The 12,220-nt window shown below is 40.7% G+C and overlaps 1 protein-coding gene across 1 annotated transcript; it reads left to right on the top strand.

Moving 5' to 3' along the window:
* The first annotated feature begins 6,431 nt into the window (after positions 1-6,431).
* On the top strand, positions 6,432-11,654 carry LOC124261052 (acetylcholinesterase-like). The gene is made up of 3 exons (XM_046695373.1): positions 6,432-7,670; positions 8,043-8,230; positions 11,508-11,654. The coding sequence occupies exons 1-3, from the start codon at positions 6,469-6,471 to the stop codon at positions 11,612-11,614; spliced, it is 1,497 nt and encodes a 498-aa protein (XP_046551329.1). The 5' UTR covers positions 6,432-6,468; the 3' UTR covers positions 11,615-11,654.
* Positions 11,655-12,220: the final 566 nt, after the last annotated feature.

Raw genomic sequence — 12,220 nt, 5'->3', positions numbered from 1 at the left:
TATTGGTGAAAATGGTGATACTGAAACAGCCGAATGAGTTGCCCGCGTTGTGTAGCTGACTTCATTCCGCTATCAGAACACAAACACGACAATGTGTCAGCTTTGTTCAATTTTGAATGGGATGTAGACCACCACGGTGCGTGAACTAGGCTGTACAAATACCAGGTCAGGCCAGGCTGGAGTAGGTCACCGCCATTGTGAGCATTCACACAGCGCATTCAGAACAGTGACCCATTAAACTTGGAATACGTCTGTGTGATCGTTAGCGGAACAGGAACAGCATCAGTTTAGAGCAGAGCATATATTTTATAAAGCAGTCTTATACGCTGCGTATCAATGCTTCATATGTTTTATACACAAATAACTTAGCTAAGCATCCGGACATATTTCACGATTGAATGAGCACAGATTTTAGCCCTTTGGAGCATATCTGGGTCATGGGTGGTCGTGTGCAACACCGGGATCATCCTGTACAGAACCATTAACAGCTATAAACATTCCAGGGCCATACTTGTATAGACATGGTTTTGTATGTAAATCGGTGTTTTTATTTTGAAAATAGCAATTACCATCATAAAATCAACATGGATTCCAATCATTTTGTCGTGTTGCTATGAGTCAACGGATCAGATTACATACACACATGTTTTTTCCATCGTGGTCACCTCGAGACATTTTATGTACGTGTTGAAAACCTATCATTGCAAAAATACAGGGCGTGCTCAAATAAGTTCTTTGTGTATACATTGTACCTGTGGAGTCAGGAAGGCCAGTCGCGTGCTATATTTAGACTTGTACTATAGTTAGACAGTGCGCTGGAATGCAACAGAACCTTCCTCTGATACAAAGAGGTGAGGTGAGGTGAGGTGAAATTGGGTTTAACGTCGTGCGTGAGAATATTTCGCTCATAAGACGACGTGCATGCGTGTGTATGTGTATGTGCGGCTGCTTGTACTAGCCCAGACTGAAGTTGGTTTTATAGTGTTAGCCTACTGAGATAACCTGCCGCATTGAAGCATGAATACCCCACTCAGACAAATTATACTGACTCTGAGCCGACCAGTCCTTGTTGGACCCATTAATGCCGAGCGCCAGACAGGGACCAACAAGTACCATATTTTTACGTCTTTTGGTATCACGCGGTCGGGGATCGAACCCGCGACCTTCCGCTCTCCGGGGCACGCTCTAACAACTACACCACGGAGGCGGTCTGATACAAAGAACAATATGGAAATCTACTTGTGGGTAGAGTAAAGGAACTAGCCCTGTCAAGCTCTAGCTGCAATTTGGATTATTGTTGTTGAGACGTGAATATCACCATCATTTTCTTTATTGGTATAACCATTGCTCTTGTATCCATGTAGGTAGTAACAGTACTGTAAGTCCTGCACTTAGGTTGATGACGATCTATAGCTTGATGTGTGTATTGCCCGAAAAGTGTTGTAATTTAACGTTACATGTTAGTTTTCATTCTAACTGTGATACTCCATGTTTTTTTAATGTCCATGCCGGCAGGTTGAAATTATACATTTATTCCTTATAAATGCCAAACTTATTCTCGTCACGACGTAGTTGAAATATTGCCACTGACTCACTCACTCACTGTGCCCCGTACTCAAACAAGGGGAATAGCGAATTGACAAGCAATGCTTGATTCAAGCTCTCACTGTGTGTCACAACAGCGGGGTTCAGTATTGACATTGATACCGTTACGCAACATAGGCAAAATCACATTGTTAATTAAAACTGTTTTCAATATATTTATGTTATTTTCCTTTTTTAATGATTTTTGTTTAATTTACCCAAACACACTAAGTGTGTATTTTCCTTTGTCTGTCAGTTTAGATAAAGAAAGATTGTTTTCATGAGGGTGAAAGGGTAAGAGTATTTTTGTATCGTATAAGGGCATATATACTAACTCACCAACTGTGATATTGCTGGAATATTGCTAAAAGCGGCGTAAAACTAAACTCACTAATTCACTCTTGTATTGTATTACCTCTAAACTTGTACCACCACCAAATTTGGTTCTGACAAAGTTAAACCTTTTTACTGTTTTGTGAACTTAGTCAGTATTAAGATACAATAGTAAATATATTAAGTAAACATTTTATGTTGTTTGTTGATTCCAAACCTAGTTCTCGCACGGACGGTCTCCCGGTTGATTTGTAAGTTTCCACTCTTTACGTGTAAGTAGTTGACACCACCATGGATGATTATTGATATCTCAAATATATATAGGAAGACGTACGTTTTACAGGAATTGATCATTCAATGAATTAATTTTCACTGCTTCAAAGCGTATTTTTTCTGAAAATTTTTTTTCTTTTGTTTCCACTCTTCCACTGCTTCTATTTTTGCTCTGAAAATATATGATTTTCCCCAGAATTTCGTTGACCTATTAATAAATATGCTCTATGTTTTGGCAATCCGGAACCTTGGCAGAGTCTCGCTGAAAAGAAAGATGATTCTGATATATTGTTTTACCCAAGACATTGATTGGTTTGTTTATTGTTTTACGCCGCACTCGGCAACATTACAGCTTAATGACGCCGGTCTATAAATAATCGAGTCTAGACCAGACAATCCAGTGATCAATATCATGAGCGTCAATCTACGCAGCGGGGATACGATGACATCTGTCAACCAAGTCAGTGAGTCTGATCATGACCACCAGATCCCGTTATTCGCATCTTACAACAAGCATGGCTTGCTGAAGATCAATTCCAACACGCATGTTCACTGGTGCCAAGTCATTGATGCCGAAAACAGCATTGCCTTGTATCCTACTATTTCAAATTATATCAACTTGACGAGGGTACTACATACAGTATCTTGTATGATTTGATTGGACAAAGCAGAATCTCTGTTAAAACAGTACGCCTTCTTTTGTCGCAGAACGCTTTTACTTAAAATGAAATAACGCCTGAATTAAAATCAAATTACTCCTGAAATCACCGACCTTAGTTTATCACTTATACCCTGCCCCGGAGAAAACATGCTGTTCGGGGATTTCCGATTAGGGGAATACATCCAGTATAGCCTATTACGGAGAAAACATGCTGTACAAGGATATCTGATCGGGAGAATAGATCCAGTATGCCATGAGGCGGAGAAAAACAGGCTACAAGCGAAGTTCTGCGTGGGAGAGTATGTCCCATGGTACTCCCAAAACTGGCAGTCACCAGATGACGTAATTAGGGATGTGTTATAATCCACTGCCAGAAATGGGACATACAGAAGTCGCACTGCCAGAATTGGGACAGCTACCATCACTATTAGGACTAATTGGTCTGAGTGAAAATGAAATTGGGTTAGTTAAGACTTAATTAATCCATTGCTACCTACCTGATCAATTGCTACTTGGGGAGGTTAATCCTTTGGTCATCTAATGATTATGAACACAGTGTGAACACAGAGTGTTTGTCTTTGGGAACTGTTTTCTGAGATGGTTTCAAGGTTTGAACTCTGTGATCAGTGATATACCCTTTAATCTGAACTCTAATTAAGGTGATTCATCCAGTGAAATATCATGATTTTTGTTATACTTGTATATAATAAAAACTTATGACTTGCCAGCATTCATAAACACATTATAATATAGTGTGATTGTGACAATAGACTTATTTCAACAGGATACGTGAAAAAATATAGAAACATGTGTTTTTACTGTTTCATAACATGGTTTATGCAACTTGGTTTGGAGTCACATTAAGTACGCCTTTTGTTGAATGGGTTTAAGTGGGACAGGGCAAATAGATTGTTGGGGAGCGTACCGCACTTTACTATGTACACGGATGGTGTTTAAGCAGAGCAACAGCTCCTCTGTTCAAATACAAATTAGAACCTACAGGGACGGGTGTGTTCCAAATATAGCACAGTACTCCACGGTTGTATAACTGTACCGTTGTGTTATTCACCAAGGTAGGATGTGTTTTTTGTATTCCGCAAAATATGTACAGAGGTCGAAAACTTAAAGGTAATTTTAAGTTTTGTAAGTCTGATGTGAGGTTATTATAGAGATAAATGTGTTGAAGCGTTCACTGAATGACCTGGTCAATATTTTCAACTGGATTTAATCATTTTTGGTATGAACAAATGGTTGAATCTTCGTCGTTGGTTCTAAATACGTTCAAGCAGAGATTAAACTATATTTACCATAAAAAATGGGTTGAAACATTTTCATTTTCTACAAAATGTGCTTATTACTCAATCTTTATTTATATTGAACGTTATTTATCGTTGTGTTGATGTTAAGAAATGTAGAATATCTTTAGCTCCTTTCCTTTGTTTATCTCATGATCTACTAATTGACACAGGTACGTTTATGAATATCAAAAGAGAAGATATAATCTGTGGATGTTGTTATAATAATGTTGTAGAAGACGAATGTCATTTTCTTCTTGTATGTCCAGCATATGACACTGTAAGTGAAAAAAAAATATATTGATAAATTTTCTAAATGTTTCTAAATGTTTATTTATCAAGCCATGATGACAAGACAATTGTATCTATGAAAAGTACTATAGGCCTGTGGCCTCTCAGTACTGACATAAATACAGATTAAATAATGATCTGGTCAGTAAATTTAATCTAATTGAATTAGTTGACTTAACCTCACACTACAGTCAAATACAAAATAAATTTTAAGCAGCTTTGTGATTTTATCGTTCGCTCGTTACGCTGAAATATCAGTCTGGAAGATTGCTAAGAGTGAAGTAAATGTCATCTCGCGCAATTAATAGAAGCGACAAAACCCTCTCCACAAGAAATCCCTGATAAAAGCAGAGTCGATTGTACAATTGTGACTATATCATGATCATATACTTGTTTCAGCAGTATTAACCCGTGAAGATCCGGGTTAGAATTGATCTTCAGTAATCATGTTTGTCGTAAGAGGCGAGTAACAGAATCGGCTGGTCAGGCTTTCTGACTTGGCTGACACATGTCATCGTATCCAAATTGCGTACATCGATACTTACTGTTGATCACTAGATTGTCTGGTCCAGACTCGATTATTAACAGACTACCGCCATATAGCAGGAATATTGATTAGTGTGGCGTAACACTAAACTCGCTCACTCACTCACTTATTCAGCAGTATAACTGCTGTATGATGTTTGTAAACAAATCGCGTCTGGACCATGACATTACAAAACATTACATATTTGTGTGTTAAAGATTAGAGGATGTAGATAACCGGCAACCCATGCTTGTCACAAGAAAGGGTCGGGTGTCAGATTTAGTTTGGCGTGAACTCAAGCTTACTAAAACCTCACTGATAATTATATATCTTTCCAAAAATAAGCGTTGAAACAAAGTCATTCCCAATTACAGCGTTTGCTGCCACTGTGCCATTGTTATTGAACCTGACTCACCTGCTCAGTCACCTGGACTCAGAGTATGGTGTGAAGCAATGGTGTATTTCAAAACTGGCCCCTCTGTCTACTACGTAACAACCAAAGTCAGGGGCCACTACGGTACAACTCGTTAAGAGGGTGTGAACGTAGGGGCCAGTGTGGGACAACTTGTTAGTTGTCAAAACAAAGAGATAATCTGCTGCAACACACAAAGTAAAGTGGTCGTAGGTGAACGAAGCCAAGCGCAATGAATATATTTGAATATATCTTGAAGTTGTTATAATAGCTTTCTTCTCTACAGATACCTAATGATCTCCCCTTTTCAATTACCAGTGGTAATACACCACATTTAAAGTTACCCAGTTACGCCTGAATTTTGGAATAGTCAGCTTTCAAATATCTCTCTGGTTAAAAACTTGTTATAAAAGCACGAAAGGTAGAAGGTTTTGATGACGATTCGAGTCCTGCACACCATTTTTGAGATAAATACGTCTCTTATCCTTTGTGAAAGTTGGTATAAAAGTGCATCTTTATTTTCAACACGCTTAACAAAGCCGTTAGAGCATAAAACATTTCTTACAGCGGTTACACAGTTTGTTTTCTTGGATTCATCATAGAGAAGAAGCACACTGTGGGCTTTTTTAACATAACGGTATTCGGGCATTGTTGTTAATTTTAACCAATATTTAATTTAAAAGAAGAAGAAAAGTATAAGTGTATAAAGGTAACAGCCACACTCACCAAGAACGGCATCGGAATAAGTATTCTTCATCACTTGCTCATGTCTGTGTATACAATAATTTATTATTCATTTCACAGACAAACCATGACGAGAAGACTGCTGTGCACCCTGGTCTTCTCCCTCCTCACAATAACACAGAGAGCTTCAGGACAGGAAGTTGACACCACACATGGCAAAGTTGTTGGTCTGAGATCTGTCGTCCTTGGAAACATAATCGACACATATTACGGTATTCCTTATGCAAGACCACCCATAGGTGATCTCAGGTTCAAGTACCCTCAACCAATGGACTCTTGGAGGCCAGAAGTCAAGGAGGCACGTTCAATGAAACCATCTTGCCTTCAAACAAGTCAGTTTGGCGTCGGAATGCCTTGGAGGGTAATACCTTCCAACTTCAGTGAGGACTGTCTCTACATCAATGTATGGGCACCAGCTAATGTCCCAGCAAGTGCGAAACTCGCTACCATGGTTTGGATCTATGGTGGAGGATTTGCGGCCGGATCTATCAACACGCCTTTACATAATGGTCAGTATCTTGCCGCTGAAAACAACGTCATCGTGATGTCTATGAACTATCGTTTAGGAGCTCATGGATTTCTATATCTTGGACCTGACACGTTTCCTGGTAACCAAGGTCTCATGGATCAGGCTCTTGCCCTGCAGTGGATTCAGAGCAATGTTGGAAGATTCGGTGGAGATGCAAGCATGATCACCTTGTTTGGAGAAAGTGCAGGAGCAGCCTCGGTTGGTCTCCATTTGTTATCTCTCATTTCGCGTGATTTCTTCACGCGTGCCATTCTGCAAAGTGGAACTCCCTCTCCGATATGGGCTACATCTGAACCATCTAGGGCTATCGGTAGCACAAGAAGGCTTGCCGAGCTTTGCAACTGTTCGGTAGGATCCGATGCTGACATTTTCCAATGTATCAAAGACGTTCCTCCAGAGACAATATTACAAAATCAGGCTCAAGTTGTTGGTCTTGCTTTCGCTGCATTCATTCCTGTCGTGGATGGCCATTTTTTACCCGATTCTCCAGCATCCCTCGTGGAGAAGGGACTCTTTAAGCAAGCGGAAATCCTTCTTGGAGTGAACAAAGATGAAGGCAGTCTTTTCCTCCCATTAATCATGCCAACATTATTTCCCGTGTTTGCAAGTCAAATAAATGTCAACAGATCACAGTTTCTAACGACTGTGGAAGCGATCGCAGCTTTCAATGGTCAGCCGTCGACCATTGTGGAAGCCATGATGGCTCAGTATGCTGACATCCACGTCCCATCTCTACACCCAGACTACGTGGACAGCGCATTTAACGTCTTTGGAGACAGCGAGTTTGTGTGTCCTACAACCAAACTTGCGGCTTCATATTCTGCCCAAAACGCCGCATACTTGTATTCCTTCAACTATCGCCTCTCCGCGTTGCAGCTACCGCTATGGATGGGTGTTCCTCACTCCTTCGAGATAGAGATGGTATTTGGGGTTCCCCTCGGTACTGCCTTTACTTCGACAGAAGCGGATAAGTCAACAAGTCGTAATGTTATGACATACTGGACCAACTTTGCTAAAACTGGGTAAGTACAAAAGACAAACACGAACGATTGAATCAGTTGGGTTGGGTTTTACGCCGCTTTTGCAAAATTGAAGCAATATCATAGCGGGAGACACAACATATGGGCTTCACACATAGTAGCCATGTGGAGAATAGAACCCGGTTCTTAGGCCTGACGCCGACCGAACACTTTAACTACTGGGCTACCCCAATACCCATAAAGGACGAATGTTGTAGTAAATGGGACAGCGACTCAGCCCATGCGTCTCTAAGCTGATTCTGAAAAACTGTTTGCCATGTAGGAGTTGCATGTATAGTATGCATGTATGCATGCATACATGCATGCACTCACTATGACTCACTATCATGTCAATCGGTGGTTATTATTTCACAGCAATCCCAACTTTCCGGAAACACCAAACTACCAATGGCCGACGTACAACTCCAGGGATGAGCGCTTCCTGGTCTTCTCCTCGTCCGGACTGTCCACAGAGCAAGGCATGAGAAAGCAGGAGTGTGTGTTCTGGAACACTCTCGTACCACTGATACTCCACAACAAGGAAAAATCAACAGGCTCTGGCAGTAAGTTTCATTTCATTTCGATCTCCTGCACACACTCTCACATACAGACACACTGGACACACACAGTCAATCATACACAGACACACGTCGCAGACACGTAAACAAACACCCACACTGCTACACAGACATATTATTCACACAGAAACACACTGTTCCTCAAATTCACACAATCACACATACACACAATCACAAACACGCACACTGTCACTCATACACAGATACACACAGACACACACTGTCACTCATACATATACACACACAATCACAGGCACACACACTGCCATTAATACACAGACACACAATAATCACAAACACACACTGCCACACAACCACAGTTACACATAATCACACAGAGACACTGTCACTCAACCACAGTTACACACCAATCACAGACACACTGTCACTCATACTCATATACACACAATCATAGAGACACACACTTCCAGTCGACCACAGATAGACACAATCACTGACACACTGTCACTCATTCTCAGATACACACAATCACAGACACACTGCCATTCATACACAGATACACATAATCACAGACATACTTTGTCACTCATACACAGACCCACACAAATCACACATACACTCTCACACACAGACACATATTCACGCACAACACACAATAGTCATTCATGCTTCCATTTTACTGACTGTGGCGTGCAATAATAATAATTAGTGGGTGAGTGAGTATACATTTTCGCCACCTTTAATGATTGAAGTTAGTTTTTTACATCGCTGTTAACAATATTCCTGCAATATCACGGCGGGAGAAACCATAATGGGCTTCACACATTGTACCCATGTGGGGAATCGAACCCGGCTCTTCTGCTCAACGAGCGAACGCTTTAACCACAAGGCTACCCCACCGCCCTCGCACTTTTAGCAATACTGAAGGAAGGAATATCATGGGCTTGGCAAATTATACCACTGTTGGGGAGTCGAGCCAGGGTTTCGTACTGTGCTGAAGACAAATCTAATAATGCAAAGCTTTTCACTTATAAATATACACCTGGAACCTAATTAAGAACCCTGATATATTTCATGATAGTAGAGAAACTGTTTACCATCGATAAACATGAATGATATCTCTGTATTACAACACATCTCTAGCAGTCTAAAATGGTGTTTCAGTTCCTTTGCACTCGTCACAACGCATCCCTTGTGCACGTGAAGCATACAACCCATACTTTTCCCAAAATTCAGTTTCTCTGATATGCAATTTATGGGTATAAAAGCAGACAAATTTATAACTGTCTCCATTAATGAATACTGAAATGGCGAGGAGATGACAGTCTGAAGCACTAAGGTGGCAAATTGTAGGCATACATGCAACAGGCATGTCCTTCACAGCTATTGGACGACAACTGGGCTACAGTCACTCGGTCATCAGCCGACTTGTCCGAAACATCAGATGACAGGAGATGTGAGAGATCGTCCAAGGCCTTGACAACCCAGGAAGACAACGGCCCGTGATGATCGCAGCCTGGCACGTCTGGTAAGGCGAGAACCCTTTGCCACAAGTTCGGGATTGAAGCGCCTGTGGTTACCCTACAGACAATTATCCACCAGAACCGTCAGAAATCGCCTAAGGGCACTTTGGTATGAGGTTCAGAAGAGTCATCAAACGTCCTGCTCTGTCTGATCTCCTTAAGAGACGACGTCTGAGTGGTGTATGGCCCGTCGCCAGTGGAACCTGAGGACATGGAGGAGGGTCCACTGGTCAGATGAGAGCAGGTTCCTCCTCCACGTTACAGATGGTCGAATGAGAGTGTGGGGCATAAAAACACTGCTTACGTGCCCAGGAATATCCACCCTACTGTTCCTTATGGTGGAGGATCGGTTATGATCTGGGGTTGTCTTTCACACGACTTCAAATGGTGACTGTCCGAGGACATCTTAATGGTCAGCAGTACATCCGGGATATTCTCCATCCAGTTGTCGTGCCTCACTTTGACAACCATCCGTTGGTCACTCACCCGATATTCATGGACGACAACGCCAGGCCGCATCGTTCACGTGCTGTGACCGCACATCTCCAGAATGAGGCTATCATGACATTACCTTGGCCAGCAATGAGCCCCGATTTGAATCCTTTGGAGCACGACTGGGACTTTCTTGAAGCCGTGTGAGGTTGAGAGAACCCTCTCTCCAGAATCTTGCACAGCTGGAAGCTGCTTTGCATGAAGAATGGCGGCAATTGCCACTTGATCGTATCAGAAGGTTTACCAGTAGCATGAGGAGAAGGATTCAAGCTGTCATCCAAGCACGTGGGGATACACCCGATACCGATGCCAGACCCATCAGATGTGAGCATGTGACATTCCTTGTGCATCATTTCTTGTGTAATAGTCAGCTATTGACAATGCTACGACCATACTTTGTTCAGTGACTATTTTCATCAAAAATCAATAGTGACCAAATCACATTGGTATTAAAACAACACGAATTGGAATCATTGTCTTGTTTTTCATTTGCCTAATAGATCGCTGTATGTTTCAATAATAATAGCTAAGGTTCCACTATCTTTGGAATAGTGAAAAGTTACAGCAAGTTTTGTTTCTCATCATCCAGAAAATAGGGAGGGTGCTTAATTAAGTTCCAGGTGTATATATTAAGCAAACAATCTGGCTATGAAAAAGTACTTTAATATAAACGTAATCCCATTAGAAAAAATTGTTACCACCTTAAGAACATCGTGACATAATTTACAAAGTGAAGTTGGAGTGAGTTAGTGAATTTAGTTTTACGCCGTTTTAAAGCAATATTCCAGCAATATCACGGCGGGGAGATGAATACCATTTTTTAGCTTGTCCCAGATATATTAAAGAACGGTAATACTACATCAATAAATATAGTATTGGCAAAACCCTAGTGTCTATAAACTTGTACCAATTACTCGCATGTGATAATAATAAAACCATTGTGAAATTAGGTAAATATTCAATATAATGTAATCAAACGATACGTTCTCACGTTGCTTAACGTGCCCATGTACATGTCCATATTTGTATTTAATTTGAAACACACACATGCACGCACGCATATAAATCAGAATATGCCATAGCACCAAATTAAAAAAACCAAGCAATCCGTCATTCACATTATATAGTTACAATTTATGATACAGATCAAGTTCCCATAGTAGTTCAACCATACAATAATGAGGGCGGTAAGCTAAGGCAGATGATACAGCATTCGATAGGTAAGACTGGAATATATGCATAATGATGAATGTGTTGGTAAGATTTGATTGATTCTTCTGTTTCAGCAACAACCGAGAACGTGGTTTACAGATGTCACACCAGTGGAAGCAGTATGTCATTTACTGTGAACACGTGTCTCGTTGCTGTACTTGCAGCAGTAGTGAGTGTGTAAAAATGGAGCGATATCCACAATAAAATACTTTAAGATCTAATGGCGTTTGGGGTATGTCTAAAGCGAACACGCATTTAACGAACTGACGGATGTAACGAACAGATCTTTCAGTCCAGGACCCTTGCTATACAAAGTTTTCGAGACACGAATTGCAATTTGTGATCCGTTCGAGTTCGATACAACCACAGTATACTGTAACATTTACACCCGGATTGGTGCGATTGTTCAGTCATGAATTAAAGATAAGCATACTGGAACCTTGTCAAAACCACTTCTGTTAAGGCTTATGTAACGAACTTACAGAGTAAGGGAAACTGTTTGTCTGCTTATTAAATTGTTTTAGAAACATGCGAGAATTGCTGACGTGTGCAGAAAGGGAGTACCATTGTCTCTATATCTACGTGTAGCTTTGTGTCTGTCAGCCTTAGGTGTATATCTTATTGTATCCCTAATACATTAAAATCGAATAAAAAAAAATCGGGACCTACAAAACCAAAACATATTATTGTGTATTTGTGGTCATCTGTAAATCAGGCAAATCACGGTTTGTTTCATGTTAATTCCGAATCTCCTTGCATACCATTAAATTAAAAATTTTCATCAACG

Source organism: Haliotis rubra, unplaced genomic scaffold (assembly GCF_003918875.1).
Source record: "Haliotis rubra isolate DU_JTF1 unplaced genomic scaffold, ASM391887v1 Scf787, whole genome shotgun sequence".
NCBI classification, from domain to species: Eukaryota; Metazoa; Mollusca; class Gastropoda; order Lepetellida; family Haliotidae; genus Haliotis; species Haliotis rubra.
Note: the sequence above shows the minus strand (reverse complement) of the source record. Positions and strands in the feature narration are given on the sequence as shown.

Excerpts from the sequence above, each read along its gene's own strand:
- LOC124261052 (XM_046695373.1), top strand. The coding sequence starts at position 6,469 with ATGCCTTGGAGGGTAATACCTTCCAACTTCAGTGAGGACTGTCTCTAC. Across the intron at positions 7,671-8,042 it reads ACCAACTTTGCTAAAACTGG|CAATCCCAACTTTCCGGAAA; the intron begins GTAAGTACAAAA and ends ATTATTTCACAG. Across the intron at positions 8,231-11,507 it reads AAAATCAACAGGCTCTGGCA|CAACAACCGAGAACGTGGTT; the intron begins GTAAGTTTCATT and ends CTTCTGTTTCAG.